Source organism: Bidens hawaiensis, unplaced genomic scaffold, assembly GCF_021521415.1.
Source record: "Bidens hawaiensis isolate Kalapana, Puna unplaced genomic scaffold, B.hawaiensis_p1.1 tig00012184_1, whole genome shotgun sequence".
NCBI classification, from domain to species: domain Eukaryota; kingdom Viridiplantae; phylum Streptophyta; class Magnoliopsida; order Asterales; family Asteraceae; genus Bidens; species Bidens hawaiensis.
The window spans coordinates 261,207-287,692 of NW_027491981.1; the positions used below are offsets into that span (position 1 = coordinate 261,207).

Here is a 26,486-nt window from a genome sequence, read left to right on the forward strand (position 1 = left end):
TGCATGAATCACAAGCGCATGCTTGTTTAATTTGATTCATCTAAATTTTAATTATTTCGAATAAATAACACTATTGATTTATATAAATCTATTTAAAAAAGAAGTGATTACTTGTTACATTGAAATAGAAGGCAAACGGGTAACCAGCTGCGCCGCCTGGCGAAGCTTAGTGAGGGTCCGGTGGCCTAGCCCCATGTTTTTTTGCGTAACAGTGTAAATTTACCCGTTTTCGCTTGAAAATTTGTATACGTCGTGTAAATTAACCCATTTTTGACCAAAAATTTGAGTCCGGTCCCCCTCGTTTTTAAAATTTTTAATACGTTTTGAGTCCGGCCTCCCAACAAACTCACCTAAGCTTCGCCACTGCACCGCTAACCCCTTTTGAATTACAAAACAAAATCTTTTAAAAACTGCATTGACTGATCTTGGAGTCGTAACTCATAACATTACTATGCACACGGTTGATATACGTATTTTTAATTGCAGATTTTCAAGAAACAAAGGAATTAGGGTTTGAAATCGAAGAAGGTGGTTCAAGAAGAACCAACAATGGCGACAACAGGGAATTTAAAAGTCTTAAATGCCCTTGATGGAGCCAAAACCCAATGGTATCACTTCACGGCTATAGTGATTGCCGGTATGGGTTTCTTTACGGACGCCTATGATTTGTTTTGCATATCGTTAGTCACAAAAATGCTCGGTCGCATTTACTACACCAAACCGGGCGCACCCAAGCCCGGAAGTCTGCCCCCGAATGTTTCGGCTATGGTTAACGGGGTTGCGCTTGTTGGGACGTTAGCCGGGCAGTTGTTTTTTGGGTGGCTTGGTGATAAACTTGGACGAAAGAAAGTTTATGGTATTACGCTTATGTTGATGTGTATTTGCTCGATTGCTTCGGGTTTGTCGTTTGGGAGCACGCCTAAATCGGTTATGACTACTCTTTGTTTCTTTCGGTTTTGGCTCGGGTTTGGGATTGGTGGAGATTACCCGCTAGCCGCCACGATAATGTCCGAGTACTCGAATAAGAAGACCCGTGGCGGGTTTATTGCTGCGGTTTTCGCAATGCAGGGGTTTGGGATTTTAGCGGGAGGGGTGTTCGCGATTATTATGTCGTCGGTGTTTAATTCTCAGTTCCCGGCTCCAGCGTACGAGGTTGACCCGGTAAAGTCAACGGTCTTGGAAGCGGATTACGTGTGGCGGATTATTTTGATGGTCGGGGCCGTCCCGGCTCTTATGACCTTTTACTCGAGGTCTAAGATGCCGGAAACCGCACGTTACACCGCCCTGGTGGCGAAGAATGCCGCCAAGGCAGCGGCTGATATGTCTAAAGTTTTGAATGTGGAAATCAAGTCCGAACCACAAAAGACTTCCGAAAAGGGTTACGGGCTTTTTAGCCGCGAGTTTTTAACACGACACGGGCTGCACTTGCTCGGGACCACAAGTACTTGGTTTCTACTCGATATCGCTTTCTATAGTCAAAACCTTTTCCAAAAAGACATATTCACTGCTATTGGTTGGATCCCGCCTGCGAAAACAATGAATGCGGTCGAAGAAGTTTTTAAGATAGCAAGAGCCCAAACGCTTATCGCTCTTTGCAGTACGGTTCCTGGTTACTGGTTCACGGTCTTCTTGATTGATAGAATCGGGCGATTCACGATTCAGCTAATCGGTTTCTCGATGATGACGATATTTATGTTCGCTTTAGCTTTCCCTTACAACCACTGGACCCAACCCGAAAACAATATAAAGTTTGTGGTTATGTACTCGTTTACTTTCTTCTTTGCCAATTTCGGGCCTAACACGACCACTTTCGTTGTCCCAGCCGAGATCTTCCCGGCTAGGGTGCGTTCGACTTGTCATGGTATCTCAGCAGCATCCGGGAAGCTAGGTGCAATGGTGGGTGCTTTCGGGTTCTTGTATCTTGCACAGAATCAAGATCCAGCTAAGACAGATGCGGGTTATCCAGCGGGTATTGGTGTCAAGAATTCATTGATTGTGTTGGGTGTGGTCAATCTTTTGGGGACTTTGTGTACTTTCTTGGTGCCTGAATCGAAAGGGAAGTCGCTCGAGGAAATGACGGGTGAAGCCGAAGATGCGCAGCCATAGCTACAGTCGTATGTGTCGGGCCACTGTTAGTCGATGCATCGTTACGAGCCGATCATTTGGGTGTTTAAATAACAACCCTGTTATCATTTTACTTTTGAAAACCATTCCTACTCGTTTAGTTGTTTTTGGTTTACTTGGGATGAGCAAATTAAAGTTGTATGTTTTAAATTTTTAATCTCTATTTAGTCAAACACTTGTTAAAAAACATGAGAAATAATGCAACCATGTATAACAATATATTACAAACTATTTAATATGCAACTCAAAAAACAAAATGCAGCAACTCAAAAAACAAACTAATTGATATGTATGCTTACAGTGACCAAATAACGACACTAAAAACTACATTAAGTGTGCATAACTAATACCTAAAGGGGGCATTGTCGGACATCTAATCCCATGCCGTTTTAAGCAGACGTCTAGATGGAGGTTGGATGACCATTTTGACAAAAAAAAAATTTGAAAGTTTGATCGTTTATATATGATCAGAACAACTGTCCAGATATTAGCCAAATGGACTGATAATTTAAAAGTTTGAACAGTCGCCCATGTAATGTATATAATGTTCAGACGGCTGTTCAAACCAATAATTCTCAAATTTTGTCTTTTTTGGTCAAACATTTGTTTGTAAGTGTTTTGTTAATGGCTACTGTTATGATGTGAAATAAGACGGGGTTGGTGATTGTCCTCCATCTCTGTAAAACCAGTAGCATTGAGATTTTGTAATCAGAAATCTTGTGGGCAAATTGAATGGGTGAGGGACAAAAGCTAACCAAGCAATGAAGAAGGTGTTCTTTGAAGTAGTCAGCACTCAGCAACACCCAAAGGGCCAGAGACATTTGGTCGAACACCTTACTTGCGGTATACAACGGTTTCTCTCATATTACGACATGACTGGTATTTGATATATGACCCTTTGACTTGGTGGTGTTTTGGGTTCCTTATTTTTTTCCTCATAATTTATTAACTTTTATAAGTTATAAAATAGTCTGAAAAATATGACTTTTTTAAGTTTTTAAATAAAGAAAGGAGTTTTTAATAAACCAAGAGGGGGGAGTTTTTAATAAGTTACTATGAAGTGACTTATCAAAAACAGCTTATACAAGTCAAAAGAAGGTGCAAATAAGGAATTCCAAACATGGCCATTCCAACTTCAACAAACAAATTATCCATTTGACCAAACTTTTCCCATACATTCCACCGTAAAAACAACGACCCACCAATATTTAATGATTGATCCGACGGTTTTGAAAACCAACCTATCTTTGCAAAATGCCCTTGCTACCGACAATGCATTCATTCTTACACGAACGTCCCTCCCTATCGAACCACGGTTTGTTTGTTAATGCATATACATATTTTTTAAAATTTGGACACAATAGTTTTTATAAACTAGCATCCGCTGGTATTAAATTAGCATCGTATGACAGTGAGATTTATGTAAGAATGGCGGCATCGCTAGTGACGGGACCATCTCAAAGATTGGTGGTTTAGCAAAATATAGCATCTCGATAGTATTGGTACATGTGTTCGTATGTGGTTGCTTTTTAAAACCGTCGGATCAATCTTTAATTACTGGCAGATCATTAATTTTTTGGATCGACGTCTTCATGAAAAAAAAAATGAGCAAAGAAGTATTTTGTTGAAATCATCAAGTCAAATGGACATTTCGGAGATTTTCACTTGTTTAATAACATCAAGTTTGTCCACTATAGAAGTTCAACCTTTCTTATTTATAAGATCTCCGTATTTACAAGCATCTTAATACCATTAGTCTACAAGTTATTTGGTTAAATTTGACCACTTTACCGGTCTTTTTCTTTAGCAATGTAGCGTGTGGGTTAATATTTTAAGTAAGGATGGCAACAGGCCGGGTTCGGGCCGGGTAATTGGTAATCTCAGGCCCATATCCGTTTGTAAAACCGTGTCACATACCCGGCTCATTACCAGTCGGGAATTTGTCGGGTAATTACCCGTCAGGTTACGGGCATACCTGCGGGTATTTGGTATACCAGTTGGAACTCTCAATTAAATTTTTTTTAATCTTTATAATTATTTTATACCTTCTATTCATACAAAACTTAAATATAATGCACTTCATATATAATAGTGTGACAATAAATAAATAATATCATTATACTTTTATATATATTTTTATATGTGCTTCACAACCTATGAAATACAAAGAATTTTCGAGTATACAATTCGGGTACATAGTCCGGGTAAACGGGTATGTGTTTTCGAGTAATCGGGTCGGGTATCATCTAATCCCATACCCGGCCCATACCCGCGAAAGTTTTTAAAACCTAATCTCATACCGGGCCCATATCCATCGGGTTTCACGTATACTCGCCCCATTTGTTTCGGGTTTCGAGTATACCCATTGGGCTCGGGCTTTTTTTGTCATCCCTAATTTTAAGGGATTGACTTGATTTTGGTCTGAATTTCCAATTTGGTTTTCGCGTTATTAGTCAATGTTAGATTTAGATTATAGGGTAAAGTTAAAATACAAAAGACAACAAAAATGAGAATGGTGAGAAGAAATCATGTTCATTGATCTTAGATTTGAATAACTGAGATTAATTTAATAAATAAAAATTGATGGAAAGCGCATGAAGGTAGTAACACACATTTGTTGACTTTCTCTCTCCACATGCCAATTCCCCCATAATTTTAAAATGTTCATAACTTTTTCATACGACATGATTTTTTTTTTAAAAATCACCACAATAATAAGGGTTTTTTTATCTTTAATATGAGTATCATATTGTTATATAAAAATAAAAAAAATTAATGGGCTTTTTAATTGTGTTTTTTTGTTGTTCATTGTGTCATTGTGTAATATGTTGTTTCCATTGTGTTTTACGTTTCAAGTCATTATATTCACCATTGTGTCTTACATTTTAGGCCATTGTGTTATACGTATTCACCATTGTGTCTTACGTTTTAGGTCACTGTGTTATACGTATTCATCATTGTGTCTTACGTTTTAGGTCATTGTGTTATACGTATTCACCATTGTGTTTTACGTTTCAAGTTAAAGACACAATGGTGTGCGAAAAGATACAATGACGAAAAAAGACATAATGATAAGCGAAAAGACACAATGGTGTGCGAAAAGACACAATGACGAAAAAAGACACAATGATAAGCGAAAAGACACAATGACGAAAAAAGACACAATGATAAGCGAAAAGACACAATGGTGTACGAAAAGACACAATGGTGTGCGAAAAGACACAATGAATAAAAAAAACAATGATAAGCGAAAAGACATAATGGTGTGCGAAAAGACACAATAACGAAAATAGACACAATGATAAACGAAAAGACACAATAGTGTGCGAAAAAACATAATGACGAAAAAAGACACAATGACGTGATTTTTGTTTTAAATTTTATATAACAAAAATCATACTCATATTAAAGATAAAAAAACGCTTGTTATTATGATGAACTTTTTTAAAAAAAAATATCATACGAAAAAGTTATAAACGTTCTAAAATGATGGGAGTATTAACATGTGTCTTGCATGTGGAGAGAGAAAATGTGTACAATTACATCTATGCCCTTTTTCTTTTGGTCCCCACTTGACACATGTCAATTATTTATGGCTTCTCACACTTTTCATTTTTGTTACCCTTTGTAGAATAACTAGCCAAAATTTTTTTATAATCTATTAGTTTTGAAATCCAAAAATGAATTATATTAATATACATAATTTTTGTTTTGTACGTATAATTTTTGTTTTGTACGTACAACTTGAATCGAATTAAACTGAATTATAATTTTTTAGCTCAAACCAAATTCAAATCAGTAGAGAGGTGACCAAAGCATTAGATATTATCAGGTCTGAGGGGCCTCGTTTGGGTCTTGAACTAAACGTTAAGAAAACATAGTTATTTTGGCCAACATGCAATGGGGTGAAGGTACAGGATGGGTTGTTCCTTTACGGGATTGGAAGGCCGGTGCTTGGCGTGAAACTCTTTGGTGGTGCTGTAAGCCGGGATGCGGGGTTTATCAGCAGTTTGGCTATGAAAAAGGCATCTAGCGCTGTGGAACTGATGAGCTGCCTCCCAAGACTTCGGGATCCTCAATGCGAGCTTCTTTTGCTTCGCTCATGTATGGGAGTCGCCAAGCTTTTGTTCGGTTTGAGAACATGCCAACCTATGTATGTGGGGGAAGCTGTTTCTATATTTGACAATGGTCTTCGAAGGGTGATTGAGGACATCGTGGTTTGTGGAGGTCCGTTCTTTGGGGATCTCCAATGGAGGTTGGCATCACTTCCGACCCGTTATGGGGGGTTGGGTCTCTGTTCGGCCGAGGATGTATCTACTTATGCTTTTGTGGCTTCGAGGGCACAGTCATGGTGTTTGCAAAACCATATTCTTCGGGGCTGTGATATTTACGGGTTGGACTCTGATTATGGGTGTGCGATGGATCATTTACGTACTTCACTTCCAGATTTTGATCTTAGCGGGTTCTCTAATAAGGACATCGCCCCCACCCCCCCCTAAAGCCCAACATGTTGTGGCGAGTGCCTTATTTAGTGGAATCGTCAAGAGTTTAGAAGTGAAGTTTGATCTATCCCCTCGCCAAAAGGCGGTGTTTGAATGCCTTCGGGCTCCTCGGGCTCAGGATTTTCTGACGGCCATCCCCATTGAAGGATTAGGCCAACGTATGTCGGGTTTGGAATATCGGGCTATCCTTAAGTACCGGTTAATGATCCCTATGTTCCCGACTGATGAACCTTGCCCAATTTGTCGCAAGATCTGGTTGGATTCTTTTGGTGACCATACGGTGCATTGCAAAGAATTGTCTGGCTTTAAATATAGACATGATTTGGTTAGGGATGTTCTGTGTGATGTTCTTAAACGAAGAGGGATTTCTGCTAAAAAGGAGACCCCTGTTAACTTTCTCACGGATCCTCGTGAATGGAGGTTTACTTTACGACCAGCTGATATTCTTTTGTTCGGGTGGGCAGGGGGGAAACACGCCTGTGTGGATCTTACAGGAGTGTCTCCTCTTGTTGGGCTCAGGGACCGTGGGTTTGTTGTGAGTCAGGCTGCGTTGAAGGCTGAATCGGGCAAAGTTGCTAAACACGAGAAAGCTTGTTTAGATAATCAACATGTCTTTCTACCATTTGCTTTGATATATTTGGTTTTCTGGCCCCAGAGGCTGTGAAATTTTTTAGTAGGGTTCAGCGCGTCGTACTCGGAACCTCTTCAGCTTCTAGGTCCCAAAACTTCGTTTTTAGCAGGATTGGTTTTGCTATTCAAAAGGGGGTTGCGGCGCAACTTGTTGCCCGTTTGCCTGCCACTTTATTGTAATCATTTTACAGTTAATTATATATAATTATTAAATTATATTATAAATCCTTCGATTTAGGTTTCAAAATCAGTATTAAAGAAGCTAACTTGATTGCAGCTTCAAAATTTCATATGTTGATTCAATTTAACTTAAAATTCGGTTCGTTAAATGGATCAACAACCCTAAACACAACAATTAGAACTTAATTAAAAGTTATAAGCGTATATAAAAAGGTCAACAAATTTAAATTAAATAATAAAATATAAAATTAGTTATCTTTTTAAAACATCAAAATCAAATTCAACTTTATATAAGCTTTTCAAATAGAGCTAATTGCACAAATAGTTTTTTTTGGTTTACAAAAGTTATATCTTCGAATTATAAATTCCAAAGTTGCATATATTGGATTATGTGATTTTTCAATTTTGTAACTTTTGGTTAGACTATACCTTGTTTTACCGCAAAAATGAGTGATTTGCTGTGGGGCTAGCGGTGAACACAACTGAAGGTGTTCTCACGCAACTCATGCATATATTAAAATAAATTCCTCGCTTTTTTGAAACTAACGATCATATAACCGGTAAATATGAAAAACATTCTTTTAAAAAAATTATAAATGCTTAATTACTTTTATCATTTGGTGAGCCTAAAACACGTACACTACTTAAAGAGCAACTACATCATGCTACATTCTGGATTGTTGCAGGTTTGCCACTGCAAAATTGGAGTATCCACCCCCCCCCCCCTCATACACACCCATATTATATAATACACACACATGCATACATATTTAATATTTTTTAATATGGTTTGTAAATGTTTGTTGTTGTAAAAGAATGTAGGGTTTTTTTAAGAAAAGTTTGAAATATGACGTGGCGATGATGCGATGGTTTGCATGAATTTATTGTTATGGATGCTCTAAGAAACGCGATGCATGCTTGTCACAATATGATACTATAAGATAATGACAAAATATTTTGTATCTACCTTGAAAATGATGTTCCACAACAAGAAGGATGTCCAACAAGCAACAATTATTCATCATATTGCTGACATGCAGGTTGGTCAAAATTTGAAGTTGGATTCAACAAATGGTATTCTTGATTTAATGAAGGGAAGTTCTATGTGATATAGCGCTGATTATGATATCGAGTGAAGGCTAGGCTGGCTAGCAATGAGCTTTTGATACCCCATAGGTCATAGTCTTATATCACTTACTCCCTCTAAGGCTATGTGTAGTGGAGGGCTACAATTGGGGGCGAATTGTGACACGTGGCGCCCAGTCAGCATGGAGTGGAAATTTGTTTTTGGGGTGTAATGGTGTAGAAGCTACAAGTTGGGCCCACAGTTTCTTTTTTTATTATTTTCTTTTTATAACTAAACTAAACAAATAAAAACCAGTTTATTTAAATAATTAGATAAAAATGCATTAAAATTAAAAAGAAATACAAAAAACTTAAAAAACATAACTAATAATGCATTAAAATTAAAAAAAAATACATAACTAAAAATATTAAAAAACATAACTAAATAAAATACTAATATCCATATTATTCGCGTATTTTTTCTATTCGTTGTCGTTGCAATAATGCGGCATCTTCGTGTAACCCGACATCTTTGAGGGATTTGTATTCTTCACTCATTTCCCACAATTCCAACATTTGGGCAATAATTTCGTGTTGTTTGTCGGTTTCTCTCATTGCATCAATTTCAAAATAACTCAAAATCCATCTTATTTGAAAACTCACATTGCCGATAAAAACAGCTTGAAACATCACGTTGCAGTTGGTTTTCTTCAAGTTATATTTGATGTCAAAAGTTACGTTTCCGACAGATTTGGGATGAAAAATAGCATGTTAGGTGGGAATGGAACACAAATGGCAGAATTTGATTCGTCCACGAAAACTCACGGGGAATATCACAAACTAACGTGGACGTGAGATTTGAAGGGCTATTTTGGGAAATTCAAATCTCACGGGCTATTTGGTGTTTTCTCTCTCATTAAAATGGCTGTTTTGGTAATTTTCTCATGATTTATCCATGTTAAAACAACTTTTGGTTAATTTTCTCAATGGATTTTGAGTAAAGTTAATTTGTCTTTGCTAGCTTGATTTTGGCATCCCGAGTGGTGTTCTTAGACACGGTTTTTTATCCGGAGTGGTGTATCTGTATATTTGGAAAACAATCGTAGCCCGATAGTTTATCTCGGTGGTGTATCTGTATCCGAAAACGAGCCATTGATCTATCTGTTTTTATTTAATCTTTTGAAATTTCTATCCGTTACCGATGATATACCCATCACTTTATTTATTTAAAACTGATTGTAAGAACAACGGGTAAGAGACGTCCAATGATAACATACTCTATTTTCTTTTTTGCTTATACGTGGATTTGACAATTGACATTGTTGAAAATAAAATATAAGAAAAATAATAAAAAATTTAATTTAGTCAAATTACTGTTTGTAACCTCTCCGATCACAATTCACATGTGAATATGTGATTACTACTACTACTACTTTTGTCTCCCGGAGAACCAATATAGGGTTTTCATTTTCAACGAGATCACAAATACGAAATCAAACAGTAAAAAAAACATAAAAACATAAACATGGAATCTGAAGGTACTCCTTACGGCGGTCATTCTTTCTTTCTGATTAAAAATATTCATTCAATTGATTCTCCAATTCCTCTTTTAATAATAATAATAATAATAATAATAATAATAATATTCATTTCATTTGAATCCCATGTTCAGGGCAACAAAACTCACCCAACCCATCAGCCTTGATCGCATCTCTCTTATCCAAAAGAGCTAAACATCATGAGGATCTTCGCTCCATCGAAAAACAGGTTTGGTTCTTTTAAATTGTTGTGTGGTTTGCCTAGTTTTTTATAGAAGAAAGTTTAAAGATTTTGTGTCAATTAGGGCTATAGACAAAAAAGATTAATAATTTCAGTTTGATTATGTTTGGATCAATGGTGGGCTTGCAAAAGTTTAAATTTTTCACCTTGTTATGTGTTTGATTAATCAGATTTTCTAAATGGAATGATCTAAGATGTTTTTGGTGTTAGTAATAGAATTAGCTAGGGTTCATTTCTTGATATTCTCATATTATCAATTGCTAGGAAGTAAGTAACATAACACATTTTGGTAACTCATAATGATATTAAGCTATTGCAAGTTGCTGATCAAAGTTTATTTTCCTTGAAACGACTGTACTCGGAGTCGAATTTGAATTGAAAGGAGAGTGTCTGTTTATAGTCTTTAAGTAAAGGTGTCTCCTCTAAGTTACATTCTAGTGCAAATTAATCGGTTTATTTTAATGAGTTTAAAGTACTTATATGCATTATGCAAGTCATGCATATTAAATCTTGAAACTTTACTTGTGTGGAAAACCAGGATTGTCGTTACAATATTTCACGACATTGGTATTTGTGATCTTATAAATCTTGAAACTTTAGGTCGTAATAGGGTCTGGGTCAATCTTTTTTAAATCACGTCTTAATATCTGTGACACAATCGATGGGTTATTTGCTTTGATTGTTAAAGCTGTTGTACGTTTTAAAGTAATGTGAAAACTTTAACCGTTTTAAGTGTCGTTGCAGGTTTATGACATGGAGACGGCTTATTTGCAGGATCCAAGCCAATGTGGAAATGTATTAAAAGGTTATGAAGGGTTTCTGTCAGCATCTAAGAGCACTTCGCTGTAAGTCGTTAACTTTCTATATTACGTCTCTTTGCTTTTACCATACAACGAAATTGTTGTTGAATATTTAAAACGCCTGCCGATAAGACGATGATAAAGGGCAAATAAGTAATTTAACTTGAATGTTTGCAAAAACGCAAATGTTGCAATTTCATGATTTCTGTTACGTGTTGCGATTGCAGCTACAAGCGGGTTAGGAAATTTCAGCCAGAAGATAGGCTCTTTTCACTGTCTTCAGTCACCTCACCAGCGGTGCGTTTTGTTAGTCATTTTACTATATTATTTATTTGTAATAATAGCTTGTTGTCACAAATCTTCTTTCCGGACTATAGGAGCAATATCAAGCATCAACTTTTTCTATGAAGGCTTGTTAATTTGTATTATATTATAATTGATGACGGGTCAAACTGGTCGAGTAATTAAAAAGTCTCTTATACTCGTATGATTACAAGTTGCTATCTTTTTTTCTTTAATCTTTATGCAATTTTACAGACTGAAGAACATGCTGCAATGGGAGCTCCAACTGGGATGGGCCCGTAAGCACTTTCTTTAATTTTACTAACTCGTTTATTTGTAGTTTTTAATATGTTGATCTGTTTGAGATTTTGTTGTTTGATCAGTGGAAAACCAAAGAAGGGTAGGCCGGGACCGAGGGATGTGAGAAGAATCAGGCAATACAGCGAACCTGATTTTGACTATGAAGATGATTCTGATTTGTTTTGAAGTTATTCTTGTTTACCTAGGTTTAGTGCTAGTTATGCTATTGAAAAGGTTAAAGATTAAACAAAATTTATGAACTGCTAGTATAATTGTGGGATTTGCCATCATTGGTCTCATAAAGATTCATGTTTCTTGATGTATATATATATATTGTTGACTATCATGAATTTAAGGCACATTCATATGTTTCATATGATCAAGAATCATTGGCGTGTTAAATGCGTTAAAAATGCATTGTTAACGAGCTAATGACCCACTTTTGGGGTTGCTCGACTCGAAATAACTAAATGTTTTCTATATCAACATGTTGCTACACGCATTGAATGCGAATTAATAAATACAAGACGAGATGTTGCATCACATTTTTCTGATGTATGTCAACGACTCTTTTACCATGAGACTCGTTTTGTACTTTCACCAAATCACTTTTTATTCGGATAATATGTATTTTGGCGTCTGTACAGTCCAACCTTATGGTTTGGATGTGTATCGGGAACTCAAGGGTGGGACATTCTAATATGAACCAGTAGTTGTCCTGACGGAGCCAAACAAGATTGATTTAGGAAGCCTTATAAGAGATGACCTAATACTATAGAATCTTATTTTTGAAATATGTTTACATATAAATATAATAAAATGTTATAAATACATACCATTTTTAATCATTGGGTTATATAAAGTATACCATGTAACGTATTATGTATTAGAATCTCACAGATGACAAGGATTAAAAGAAATTCGTTGATAAATATGTAACGTATGTATCAAAGGGTCTTTGGCCTAGTGGTATTAATGTGTTAGATAAAAATTTGTCTTTTTTAAGTGTTAAAGATTCAAATCTTACCTACGAAAGAAAAAAACAAGAGAAAAGCCATTAAAAATTTGATATAACTTATGTATGATAAGCATATAATGTAAATTATGTCATAAAATATAAAGTGGAGTGAATTTAATTTTCTATAAAATATTATATTAAAATACTTGTTTCACAACAAAACTTTCAAAAGGCTAATAAGTAATAACCTAAACGTTCATTAGTTAAAGTAAACAAAATATTCAGTTGACTAGCTTATTTTTACTTAATAATCAGTAGATTTTCAACTATCTCACATGTAAAAACCAGGGGTAAAATTTAAAAGAGTAAAATTTAACAATAAAACAGATATAAACCCATAAAACATCCTAAAAAGAGTAAAATTTAGCAAAGTTCAACCATAATAAATAAGACCAACATAATCGTCTTCAATATGGCATGATTAGGGTGTTGAGTTATAGTTTCTTTTAGTCATAAATTAAAACAGTAATAAACAATCGATTCATATATAATAAATGGAATGAGAACAGTCGATTTGAGCTAAATTCTGATAACGTCAGTAGCTAATGCTTAACCTATAATACCTAAAAATATATATGGTTTTAAAACTAAATGTTTATTCGGGTTAACCAGAAACCTAGAATTCAAACCCAATAAAACTAAACGTTTATTTGGGTTGACCTGAAACCTATAATTCAAACCCAATAACCAACTCGAATTACTTTGGTTCGGGTTAGCCTTTTCTTGGATTCGGGTACAGCTTTTCTCGAGTTGGATTTCGAGTTTTAGGAAGAAGTGACAACCCTAACATCATCATCATCATCATCATCGTACTCAGTAAATCCCACAAATAGCAAAGCTATGGTAGGTCTGACGAGGGTAACATGTAGAACCTTACCTCTGCTCCGTAAGAATAGAGATGTTGCTTCCAGTGAGACATCCGGCTCGATAGTAGTTTTGCATCAAACATTGGACATAAGACACATAACACTCAACCATTGGGACACCCACTGATTGGTGCATGTACCTTTGTCTTTTGGCCATCAACGCCACCACATGATGCCCGATTAACCTTCCATCGCTTTTAACGTTAATTTCACGAAATAAGTAAAATAACGTCAAACTTAGTACAATTTCCCTTTTGTTCACCCGAAAATCACATATATATATACATTATATACGCGCATCACAGCCAGGACGAATAACAACTAATTCAAATGGACATCTTGGAAAAACCCTAATCAAACGTTTTGAGTGATCAAACTGACATTTTATTTTAGTTGTAAAAAACTAAAAATGAACATTTTGGGCATTTTTGCCTTTGAAAAAGTTACACCAAACCGCCCACACATATTGAAACATTTCATTCTCATAGTTTTCTCCTGTAACAGCGAATTCACCGTCGGAATGAAGTCGCTAACGGAGAACAACGCGCCGTTATCATCTGTATCGTGGACTGAGACCTCAGACACCGTTTCTCGTCACTTCTTCTTTCAATCCGACGGCCACTTCTCCGTCAGTATTCAATCCACTCTTTTTACATTCCAATTCTCATAATAATAATAACCAATTTGTTTACTTTGGGTAGGAGTAATGTTGATAATCTTGATGCTACTTTTTCAATATGTTATTCCTTTACTTGTTATATTATATCAAAAGCTCAGTATTTTATTTATTACTGTATATTTTTAATGTTAATAACCTGAGTATGCTGGAAAGATGAATCCTTACAATTAAATGTTGTGGGATTTTTAATTTTGTTCTTAGGTGAAAGTGCTTGATGATTCAAGACCTATTGTCCACAAAATGGCTGAGTCTTTTGTTAATCAGTTCTTCCCCTCCGGGTTTCCGTATAGGTAACCTCATCAAGTTTTATTTCAGATTAAACTGAATTCAAGAAGTTTTTTTTTTTTTTAATTTTTTTATTTTAATGGTTTTATGTGTTTTTTGTTACTCTAGTGTCAATGAAGGATACCTTAGATACACACAATTCCGTGCGTTACAACATTTTTCAAGTGCAGCGTTATCCGTATTATCAACTCAGGTCCTCTTCTGATACTTGATATTTGTTTGATATATACAAAACATATTGTTATTATCACGATGTGTAATCTTACCCCTTTCCAGTCACTCTTGTATGCTGCAGGCTTGAGACCGACCCCTGCACAAGCAACTGCAGTTAGTTGGGTGAGAATCAATTAGTAACTCAAATTTTCAAATGTGCTAATGCGGTATAAAGGGTTAACTGATTATGTTGATTTCAACAGGTACTAAAAGACGGAATGCAGCATGTGGGGAAGCTAATATGTAGCAATTTAGGGGCGCGGATGGATTCTGAGCCCAAAAGTTGGAGAATTTTGGGTTGGTCTCATTTTTTATATTCTTTGTAGCTATGAAATATTCAACTTTAATGAACTTTTTATTTTTTTAAATACAAATGTAGCTGACGTGCTATATGACCTGGGAACCGGCCTTGAAATCTTTTCTCCTTTATGCCCACCATTGTTTCTTGAAACGGCTGGTCTCGGTAATTTTGCAAAGGTAATACTAAAAAATCTCTACATTAGCCACTGTAAAGGGGCAGGTCAGGTTAAAAACTTAAAATGGATCAAAACCGGTTAACGAGTTGGACAATTTTTTCTTCTTGTTTTTTTAATCTTAAAACTGTGATTCAACAGGGAATGGCTGTAGTTGCTGCACGAGCAACAAGATTACCGATATATTCTTCATTTGCCAAAGAGGGTAATCTTAGTGATTTGTTTGCAAAAGGAGAGGCGATTTCAACTGTTTTTAATGTGCTCGGACTAGGTGCCGGGATTCAGTTGGTCTCCACGGTTTGTTCGTCAATGCAAGGGAAGGTATGGGCCCAAAGGTCTCAATTTTGCAGTCAACCATTGACCCCTTTTATAACATTATTAGTTTTCGACTTTTGGTTCTCTAAATGCTTGATAGTTTTGAATTTGTGCAGATGATTGTGGGGCCCATCCTTTCTATTATACATGTTTATAGTGTAAGTCAAGAAATGAGAGCTGCTCCGGTCAACACATTGAATCCACAGAGAACTGCAATGATTGTCGAAGAGTTCCTAAAGGTTAGTAAACAAATGCTAATAAAAAGGATTTTGTAAGGTTCTATAGTTTACAACTTTATATTATTTGTTTGGGTTAGAGGTAGCAAGTTTGATCCATTTACTATGAACGGGTCTACCTGAGTTATGTTTTATGTCAAATGGGTCAAGTAAAAAGTATTTGATAGGGGAATATGTTAAATGGGTTGACAATCAGTCAATCACCCAATGTCTATTTTTAATGATGCATATAACCTCCTAAATTGTTATTCTCAAAGATTTAGTTACAAATATTATTGTTTTTGTAATAATTATTAATGCAATAGTTATTTTCAATAATTAAAAAAGGGGAAAAATGTAGTTGTGCCTAAGTCCAATTCAACCAAACAGTTTTGACTTGTTATTAAATATCCTTAGGATATCATGCAGTCTCATTTTTTGACCTATTTACCTAAAATATGTAAAACTAAAAAGGTTGACTGAATAGATAATTGGTCAAATGTGTCAAATGAATTACATTGATCAAAAGTCAATAAAGGTGTACTAAAATGTTTACCACATCCTGACTCACAATGTCATTATAGTTTTGCTAATATAGTTTTGTGATCATATTTAATGTAAGGGCATTTACATATTTCCCCTTCCTAACATCCTTAATTACATATTTCCCCAATACTAAAAAAATAATTACATATTTCCCCTTCCTAACACATATAAAAAGGGGAAATATGTAATTGATTTTTGGGGTTGGGGATATATGTAATTAAGGGTATTTAGCAAGGGGAAATATGTAAAAATTCCTTTAATGTATATACTGATAAATGCGATAATAATATTAAAAGAAGAAAAAAAATGTGTTGGCCGATCTTCATGCATTTGTACTTTGTACACATACGAAAAGAAAAAATCAAACACATGACCAGCATCACCCATTTATCCGGGATATTTAAGAAACGAAATGGGACCCACAATGAGGAAAATGGTATTTTTTTTTTTTTTTTTATTTTGCGTGTGATGTTGAAATGTATATGATCTAGACAGGGAAGGTATCAAGCCCTGCAGACCTAAGGTACAAAGAAAATCTTTTGTTTCCCGGGCGGCTCATAAAAGATGCTGGAAATGTTAAAGTCGGTCGAGAATTACATAAAGCAATCAAGCCTTCAAAACTAAAAGAGCTCAAAGAAATATTTCCAAACGAGAAATTTCTGTTGAGTTATGGAAACAAGTGGACCGACATGGTTTTGGAGCAAAATGCTAGTGGTGAAGATGCGTTAAGAGGGTGGCTGGTGGCAGCATACGCTAGCAGTGAAAGCTCTGTCTTTGAACAGAATTTACAAGATGCGTATGAGAAGATGAAGGCGGTTATGCCTTCATTGCTTCCTGAACTACAAGCAAAAGGGTGGCACACTGACCGCTTTCTTGATGGAAAAGGTATACGTTTTGGTTTTTAGTTTCATGTAAGTTGATTAATTCTAGAATCGACTTTAGTTGAAAACAAAAATGTGTTGTTCCTAATCTACCCATTTTTTAGTTTTTGGAAACATATGAGCTTTGTTCTTGTTCTTTGTCTAACTATTTGAACTCATCCAGGTAATCCATCTATAGGATGTGTTTTCTGGCCATTTAGTTGTCAATATCAATTTTTATACAAGAAAATATATAATTTTAAATTTGTATGTTCTCATAACGAGTCAATGGGATAAGTTTTAAATTAACGGTAAGAAAAACATGACGGCACGTCGGCACATAAAGTATTATCAAGTGTATACAACTTCCCAAATTCATAAATTACACATATGCAGTATTATTGTTTATTTCTTTAGTAAAGTTTCATTACTTATTTTATATCTTAATTACTTATAAAAAAAGGAGTTATGGACAGGTTGACAAAACATATTTAGATATGTTTGATTTGTCAAATGTATCATCAATTCATCACTACAAGTCTACAAGGGGGATGTAAGAAATCTGAACACATCTAAGCATAAGTGCATAACAAAAATGTGGGTGATGTTACATGTCCATGACTACTGTTGCTCCACTAATAATTATGGAATTTTGGCTATAGCAATACATGTTGTCTCCTGCATTTGACATATTGCTTTCACATTTTCATAACCATACTTAACAAGTTAATTTCCCTTTATTGTGGTTAGAAAAGTTGCCGTTTAAATATAGTAACAAATAAAATATGTAACGATTAATAGAGCTATCGGTAGGGTCTCGATGATGTGATTTATATTATTTACAATATAGTAATCCGGATAATAAATATAACCAAGAGAATCATAGCAAACTGCTATACAAAATTATCAATAATGATAGATGTAGCGATAAATAATAAATTATAGTAGCAACAGGTAAAAGAACAATTAACGGAAAAATAGGCACTAACCCCTATGATAGTACCTATATACACTCTCTTAAAAGGTCTATACACGTATAAATACTTCAACAGGTTTATTTAGTTGTCATATGTTGATCGATGAGTAGTTGATTAGAGTTGAGGTCCGATATCTTGTTTTAACACCTTAATCTATACGTGTACAAATACTTAGGGCGGGAGGATAGTACGCGACACCTTGGAAATAAGACAGAAGCCTTGTGATTCATGAGGTAATACGGATTGTCCAACACCAACATGAAGGTGTCCTGTGGATGGCCTTTTTTTGTTGACAATGCTCAACTCGTGCAAAAGCCATGTAGGCCCATTTTGTCAAAGGTTAAAAAAATAGGTTTGGGTCCTACAATTTTGTTTGTATGAAGCATCCACTTTTTCTTTGATTTTTTTTTTAAAAAGTATAGAGTGCGTAATTTAACAAGTTGATGGATGAGATGCCTTGTTTCAATGTATTAAAATTGAAACAAAATAATCAAGTAAGTTACTAAATTTGGCTGATTTTTGGGTGAAAATTGTTTTATTATTATTGATTTATTGCTGATGATAATGATGATGAAGATGTTAAAGAGAAAGTGCTTTCAACTTGCAATAATTACAAGTTGGGTGTTGAACGTTGAAAAGCGGCCCTGAATCTTTTGTCGGTAAAGGTCGGGGCCCATCTACGATTTCTTGTTCAATTGCCTTTTTATGTCTTAAAATTTTTTGATTGTTGATTGATCATGTGTATCAAATAAAAATGAAGCAATAAAAGTAACTTTTTTGTGAAGTTTGGTGACCAGGATCGAAAAACACAAAACAAAGTTTAGATCATAAGCTCGATCTTTGTAATTCTTATTAGCTCGAAAATTATAATACATAAACTCTTTTTTGATATAACCCACAAGCTCGGATATATATACTAGTTTAAACATGAAAACCTAATTAGACTAGAATACAAACTCCTTATCATACTCAAACACTAATTAGTAAAAACATATTTAAACAATAATTAATTAATAAATTCCTTGTTGTCCAAGTCATTGGCTCGACTTGTTCACCAAGTAATTTATTCCATGTAAACCAAGTCACACGCTCAACTTGATAAACAAGACACGAACTCATCATAGGCTCGATGAGTCGGCCCAACCAGCCTCATTGACTCGAGGACGGAAATTAAGTACAACAATCACCCCTCTAATTTCGGACTCGAAAATTGGTGGATCTTTAACTCCGAGCATATCTCTTTTGTCTCGATTCTCCCATTCTTTTACTCCGGATGTCTCAACATAACTCGTCGGTTCACCATCTTGAGTTAAAAGTAATTTCGGGTTATCAATATCGTCGTCTCTTCCTCGCTCGAAACGAACCTTTCTTTCCAACATATTATCATTAATAATATTCTTTGGAAAAATGGTGGTTCGAGTCATCCGTCTCACGGTCGATGGACCCGGATCAATTTGCATATCAGACAAAGAAAGAACCGGACCTTTAGCTTGGGCTGTAACATTCTGTGCAACCTTGCTCGGGCTTCTATGAAGCGAATTAACTCGGTTTTTAGGATTTTTATCAACCAGGTTCCACCCTCTTTTCTCATAAAAAATTACATCTCGAGAAACACGTATTTGGTTCTAAACCGGGTTGTACTTCTGATATGCCTTTTTTCTGGGTTCGGTACCTAGGGTAACCATAGGGGTACTTCGGTCATCAAAATTTTTAACCGAAGTAAGTGATAGCAAACACATCGGTGTTTCAACCCGGATCGACGTTTCAACCCGAAGTCTAAGCGAAGTGCCCCATCTTGTCACAACGAAAACATTGAACCCCTAAATAATCCCTTTTCTTCCACGAGTTACCTTCTTTGTTTCGGTCACGTTTTGAGTTATCATGGGATTGCTCAGATTCTGCTTTGCCCTTCCCTTTAAACTTTCCAGCCTTAGCCCTATTGAACAGTAACTTCCCATTATTCTCAGGTTCTTCATCAACACTGTTCACACGATCTTCAAAAGCTTTAAGACGCCCAACTATTTCTTCAAACTTGAGTGTCTTGAGATCTACCATCTGCTCGATAGAAACTACAATATTTATGAATCTTTTAGGCATGCCAGTTAAAAACTTTCTCACCAATCTTGTTTCATCTATGGTGGAACCGAGTGCTGCAAATTTAGTCGCTAAACCGGATAATCTCCCAGAATAATCGTCTATAGACTCGGAATCCATCATCTTCATTCCTTCGAAATCAGTTATAAGGGGATGTAGATGTGCTTCTATAACCCTCTCCGCTCCGACATACCGGGCTTTTATGGCATTCCAGATCTCTTTAGCCGACTCGTATTGGGCTACTTGCATGATTTGATCTTTCGGTATGGATTGAAAGAAAAGAGCGATGGCGGCACCATTCTTCTTCTCGTCCGTACTTCCCGGCTCAATTACATCTCATATTCCATGGTACCGGAACACCGCTTTGATCCGGACAGCCCACATGGTGTAATTCGTTTTGGTTAGCATCGGACATTGCAAAGAAATAGTGGTCTGATTACTAGGTTGGTTATTCGGCTGATCACCCATGGCTTCGGTTCTTCTTCGTCGTAGGTTTTCAAATCTTGAATTCGCCGCCGTAAAGGAACCCAGACTACATCAACGATTCACGCCGTAAAACAAATGAATAAAACTAGCCTTGTGGTAAAATAAAGAAATTAATTCCACCTAGAATTAAATCGTGAAGCAGAGAATTAATTCCAAAAGTTGTTTTATTGAAATTTGTGTTGGTCTTCAAGATTTGCAACTGGTGTTTGACTTTTTAAACAAAAAAAATCCCACCGCTAACTAATCTAATTTGCGTTCCCCGCCGTAAACCTCCGATGGTCTTGAGATAATTAAAGAACTCGTGTTTAAACCGATACTAATTGAAGTTTGGTGACCAGGATCGAAAAACACAAAACGAAGTTTAGATCATAAGCTCGTTCTTTGTAACTTTCATTAGCTCGAAAATTACAATACATAAACTCTTTTTTGATATAACCCACAAGCTCGGGTATATATACTAGTTTAAACATGAAAACCTAATTAGACTAGAATACAAACTCCTTATCATACTCAAACACTAATTAGTAAAAACATATTTAAACAATAATTAATTAATAAATTCATTGTTGTCAAAGTCATTGGCTCGACTTGTTCACCAAGTAATTTATTCCATGTAAACCAAGTCACGCGCTCAACTTGATAAACAAGACACGAACTCATCATAAGCTCGATGAGTCGGCCCAACCCGCCTCATTGACTCGAGGACGGAAATTAAGTCCAACATTTTGTCTTTAACCATGTCAATAGATCTAACATTTTGCTCGAGTATGAGTGGTGAATCTAGGGGGTCAAATATATGTTTATATGTTTGAATCATAATAGGTTGAGTTATGACGGTTCATACTATGATACTTTTAAGGCGTAGCATAGTGAGAGGTGGAGGCATAGTTGGTGGAAGCAGAGGCTATGTTGACGTAGGTGGCAACGATGTGATGGCATCACAGCTATCGGTAGGTGTCGCATCGATGGTAGCGAAGGCCGGGGTCATAGTTGGACACTCAATCAAGTGATCAACTCTAGCACGATGTTGGTTGATGGTCAACGCAAATTTAATTATTATACTAATTCGACAATCATTTACATTAAAGGGTTTCATGGTCAATTTTAATATTTTTATTATCGGTTCAACTTTAATTAAATAAAATCGATCATTGTTATTTATTTTGTCATTATCACATATCAAATTGTGAAGTTGAGTCTAAATTACTTAATTTCAACCCAACTTGTTTTATAAAACATCAAATTAAGTTGATAATATAACCACACTCACATAATTTATAAATTAATCATTTAAGATCGTCTTTAGATGATTTACTAACCAATTTGTCAAATTATATCTAGGGTCAATAAATCGTGATATTTTATCACATTTCACATAATTATATATGATTATTTTATAATGTAATATATGAATAATATGATCAACTTACATTTTCTTTTGACAGGCCAATTAAAAGACAAACTTTGGACTTACATGGTAAAGTATGTAATGAGTCATTATCATGAGGGCCTGTAATCAAACCATTATCAACTACAAACACCTTGTACAGTTTAGGATTGACTCTTTAGCCCACCATTTACTTAACAAACACGATTCAGTGACGTAAGAACAATAAGAACAATAATGAAATTAGAGTAACATTAACTTCGATTCTTAAACAAATCTCTAATAATTAATTTTAATACGAATAATAATTAATTTTTATAAGTCGAGTCATTATGATAATATTTTTTCATGGTTCTTTTAAAAAGGTTACATGATTAATTTTTTTTTTCTATTTTATTAAAAAGAAAACATAAAAAATAGTTATAACATTTGACCAGGTTTTGCATCATCATTGTTATAGATATTATTATAATCATTTTACGTGTCAGTGACGTAACATGGAGTTTTTCAATTTTATCGTAACTCCACCACGAATGCTCATAACTTTGGTTAATATAAACATTTGAATCAAACTTATACACAAACGACAGTTTTAATAAGACTGTGTATAGTAGAGTGATTTGGGACGAAAATTGTCCCAACGTCGCCCTCCACCCCCAACTCTTTCATCTAGTATTATTATGTTATTATTGTGGTGATTTTTTTCTACAAATTACTATACTCTAAAATGAAAATCGTTTCACTGTTAACGTGGTATCGCGTGTCAAAAATCATTCTCCAATGTAGCCTCTCCACTACGCATCGGCATAGCCTAAGAGACCATCTTAAAAATAATTGATTAGAAGATTGATCCATGTAATTTAGTCGTAAAAAAATAAAATTAAACATAAAATAAAAGATTGATTAGTGAGAAAATAATATACCTTTTAGCTATGTAGACAGTGGTGGTATTCACTATTTTCAAGCACACTGCAATCATGTAACAGTCGTACTGGCCGCTATACGCGCATGTGTTCACATTCCATTTTGACCTTTGTATAAAAAAATGCTAAAATATATATTATTTAAAACTGGAAAATGAATCATTCTCTTGTCACGTGATTTAAATCTATTTTTTTATTAATATCAAATTCTTAAATCATGATATGTGGAAAACCAAATGTTCTTAATTCTTTTCAAGAATGTAAGAAGAAATTAAGCTATTGATATAATTAAATTAAAGGTTAAAACTGATTTGATTGTCAAATCGTAACTGATTTGAAATTAAATACCCAAAGAAAGATTTACCATTTTCAACTTTATATTTAATTCTATTTTTTTAACGGTCAACAAAAAGAATTGTTTAGTTACTCCGTACAACATGATTTAATAGTAAAAGACACCGTCAACTGGCCCAACTCAGTTGTATGGAGCACTTAAACGCCTCCAAGTTATTTTCAGTTTCAGAGAAAACTTACCTGCTCAAAGGCCCATTGGTAGTAAAAAACAGAGGCACTTAGAATTGAACCAAATATCACAAACATACCGGTCTTCCTTCTTTTAGTCACCCTGCCCTCCCAAACTCCCAAAGTGTTGTAAGTGATAATCAAACATGAGTCTCTATTGAGAAACCCAAAGTTCCTACCACTACACCAACACCACATTAGAAATTAGAAATGACACATTTAATACTAAATACCATTAACTCCTTTTATCATCATCATCATCATCATCATCATCACTACTTTTGATGATGTTACATCAATTTAAATTTTAAATTATGACACAAATTCTCCAGCTTTTAAGAAATAGAGCACTTTATAACACATCAAATACCATCGGATAAAATATTATTTGACTTCTTTATTATACGTACCTTTTGAATTATATCATATGAGTCAGATTATTTTACAAACGAGGACAAAAATGAGAAATTGAAAATTATTTGTGGCTAAACGAACCTTAAAAAATAATTAAAAAAATCATAACACAAAATATAAAAAAAAACAAAAAAACATACAAAAACTAAAATGTTTCTCCCGTCTTTCTCAATTGAAATAAAAGCACACAATGTTGAGGAAAAAAATTATCATTGTGTCTTTTTACTTAGTGTTTTATGTTTATTTTCGTAATTAATTTGTCTTTTTTCCTTGATATTTTGTTGTATTATTCGACATTGCGTTATATTTTACTTGATATTGTGTTATATTTTGTGATCTATTGTGTTTTTATTTATTTATCATTGTGTTTTATTTTGTCTATTTTCGTCATTGTGTCTTTTTCCTCGACGTTGTATCTTTAACGAGAATTTATATTTTGAGTTATGATTTATTATTATTTTTCTTGAATATTTTTTTTGCCACAAATTTTTCTCACACTTCTTATTTTTGTCTCTTTTTGTATTTTTAACATTTTCATATACCATACATAGGTAAATCTTCATTTTATTAAATTTGATAACTATATTATTTAGGAGGACGGCATTTTATGTGATCTGCCATTGATTATAATTGTTTGTCTAGCCTTAATTTAAAGATATGTTTTCAACTTGCAACAATGACAAACCCAATTCTATATGTTTGACTCAATGTTGTATTGAGTATTGTTTACACAGGTACCTTTTGACCCCAATTTAAGGGTTGTGTAAAACATTTACGTTACTCAACTTTATGTGCATTGATGTAAGTTAAACATGCATGTCGTTTAAATTAACGTGGGCCGTGTCTCCTAAAAGTTGTCTTATCTATATTTTTATAAAATAACTTTTTTTAACTAACTTGTAGCTTTAATAATACGTAAATATTTGCATTTGTGATAACTCAATGAGGCATTGTGTGTTGTATATTTTATGGAAAAGTTATCATGAATTATAACTTTGAAAAAAAAAGAAATTTATTTAATAGCCCATCAAGTGTGAAATCTTTGATTCACTATTCATATGAAAATACTTTATTATTATCATTAAAACTATTGCTCAAAATACTTAAAATGATATATTTGTAATTAATACTATCTTTCAGTTCCATATCTTTTGAAGATATATTACCTTTTTAACAGGATCCAAATTCCAAAAGCATTCACTACTTTGACCTCTTTCATATTATATTCGGTCATAAAGTGTCCTTTTTGTGTACGTCCCTTTAGCCAACATCAATTATATAAACCCCTCATCTTTCCCTTCCATTTTTCACTATCTCACACACTAGAAATTATAAAACATACCATATAATTTTATAAACATTTCAAGTGTAACAATGGTTAGAGCCCCGTGTTGCGAGAGGATGGGGTTAAAGAAAGGCCCGTGGACACGTGAAGAAGATCAAATCCTCGTTAATTATGTTAATATGTACGGTCATGACAATTGGCGTGCTCTCCCTAAACTAGCCGGTACGTTTATGCTTATAGCTCATTTTATTTTATTATTATGAGAATCTATTACCAGAAAACTTATAGAGACTGAATTTAAAATTTTATTTGACAGGTTTGTTGAGATGTGGAAAAAGTTGCAGGCTAAGATGGATTAATTATTTAAGACCGGATATTAAACGGGGTAACTTTACAAGAGAAGAAGAACAAACCATCATACAATTGCATGCAGCCTTGGGAAACAGGTTTGTTCTATGCTTTTATTAACCATGTAAATCTTTATAATGTTTTTAAGGTATTTTGGGAACTAACATGAACAAATTAAATAACTGGAATTGTAGATGGTCGGCTATTGCGGCACAATTGCCTGGACGAACAGATAATGAGATAAAAAACGTGTGGCACACTCATTTAAAGAAAAGAGTGAACACGATGAACAAACCCGAAAAGGAATACCAAGTCTTAGATTATCATCAGCAACAAAAACCCGAATTAAAAGAAGAGGAGATTGGGACATCACCATCATCATCATCATCAAAGATGTCCGAAAATAATAATTCGGGTGCGGGTGGTCAAACAAGTGGTCAACTTAATTCTCCTCAGCATTCTTATAGTGAAACATCTTCGGAGATTACATTGGATAATAAAGGTGACATGCAAGTGCTAGGAGGAAACTTGGAGCAAATGGATGATGATTTCTGGTCGGAGATATTCTCCGGTGAAAGCTCCGGTGAGTTGACGGAGGTGGAAGGAGGGTATGAATATTACAAGTTTAATATGTATGATGACATGCAGTTTTGGTCGAATGCATTAACAAGAGGTGATGAGTTACCAAAATTCTAGGCAACAAGTTTATTTTTTCTTTCTAGTTATTATTGAGTTTGATTTTTGTTTAGAAAAATCATTTAAGCAAATTATGTTAATTAAAATGAAAGAAAGATGTACTTTGTTAGAGTGATGAAGTTTTTGAAATAAACGGTTTTGCATTGGTAAATTATATAATTAATGTTGATACTTGATATTACATATATTTGGAAAATGTATAAAGTTGAAGTGTGTCATGAG

General features: G+C 34.6%; 3 protein-coding genes and 1 pseudogene across 3 annotated transcripts; all 4 read left to right on the forward strand.

Moving 5' to 3' along the window:
- The first annotated feature begins 402 nt into the window (after nucleotides 1–402).
- LOC143540261 (inorganic phosphate transporter 1-4 pseudogene) lies at nucleotides 403–2,267 on the forward strand (annotated as a pseudogene).
- A 7,652-nt stretch (nucleotides 2,268–9,919) lies between these two features.
- On the forward strand, nucleotides 9,920–12,033 carry LOC143540262 (uncharacterized). Its single transcript, XM_077033368.1, has 6 exons — nucleotides 9,920–10,039; nucleotides 10,174–10,268; nucleotides 11,025–11,125; nucleotides 11,308–11,377; nucleotides 11,618–11,661; nucleotides 11,746–12,033. Exons 1-6 carry the CDS (start codon nucleotides 10,027–10,029, stop codon nucleotides 11,846–11,848), a joined length of 426 nt encoding a protein of 141 aa, XP_076889483.1. The 5' UTR covers nucleotides 9,920–10,026; the 3' UTR covers nucleotides 11,849–12,033.
- Nucleotides 12,034–14,045: 2,012 nt separating this feature from the next.
- LOC143540237 (protein root UVB sensitive 2, chloroplastic-like) lies at nucleotides 14,046–17,242 on the forward strand. Its single transcript, XM_077033350.1, has 9 exons — nucleotides 14,046–14,174; nucleotides 14,427–14,515; nucleotides 14,619–14,703; nucleotides 14,787–14,846; nucleotides 14,927–15,020; nucleotides 15,103–15,200; nucleotides 15,338–15,517; nucleotides 15,628–15,750; nucleotides 16,764–17,242. Exons 1-9 carry the CDS (start codon nucleotides 14,067–14,069, stop codon nucleotides 17,175–17,177), a joined length of 1,251 nt encoding a protein of 416 aa, XP_076889465.1. The 5' UTR covers nucleotides 14,046–14,066; the 3' UTR covers nucleotides 17,178–17,242.
- Nucleotides 17,243–25,061: 7,819 nt separating this feature from the next.
- Nucleotides 25,062–26,276, forward strand: LOC143540238 (transcription factor MYB14-like). Its single transcript, XM_077033351.1, has 3 exons — nucleotides 25,062–25,442; nucleotides 25,537–25,666; nucleotides 25,763–26,276. Exons 1-3 carry the CDS (start codon nucleotides 25,310–25,312, stop codon nucleotides 26,262–26,264), a joined length of 765 nt encoding a protein of 254 aa, XP_076889466.1. The 5' UTR covers nucleotides 25,062–25,309; the 3' UTR covers nucleotides 26,265–26,276.
- Nucleotides 26,277–26,486: the final 210 nt, after the last annotated feature.

Coding starts and splice junctions, on each gene's coding strand:
- LOC143540262 (XM_077033368.1), top strand. Junction 10,269..11,024: donor TTCGCTCCATCGAAAAACAG/GTTTGGTTCTTT, acceptor GTGTCGTTGCAG/GTTTATGACATGGAGACGGC. Junction 11,126..11,307: donor GCATCTAAGAGCACTTCGCT/GTAAGTCGTTAA, acceptor TTGCGATTGCAG/CTACAAGCGGGTTAGGAAAT.
- LOC143540237 (XM_077033350.1), top strand. CDS start 14,067: ATGAAGTCGCTAACGGAGAACAACGCGCCGTTATCATCTGTATCGTGG. Junction 14,847..14,926: donor AAGCAACTGCAGTTAGTTGG/GTGAGAATCAAT, acceptor TGATTTCAACAG/GTACTAAAAGACGGAATGCA. Junction 15,201..15,337: donor GTCTCGGTAATTTTGCAAAG/GTAATACTAAAA, acceptor GTGATTCAACAG/GGAATGGCTGTAGTTGCTGC.
- LOC143540238 (XM_077033351.1), top strand. CDS start 25,310: ATGGTTAGAGCCCCGTGTTGCGAGAGGATGGGGTTAAAGAAAGGCCCG. Junction 25,443..25,536: donor TGCTCTCCCTAAACTAGCCG/GTACGTTTATGC, acceptor TTTATTTGACAG/GTTTGTTGAGATGTGGAAAA. Junction 25,667..25,762: donor CATGCAGCCTTGGGAAACAG/GTTTGTTCTATG, acceptor CTGGAATTGTAG/ATGGTCGGCTATTGCGGCAC.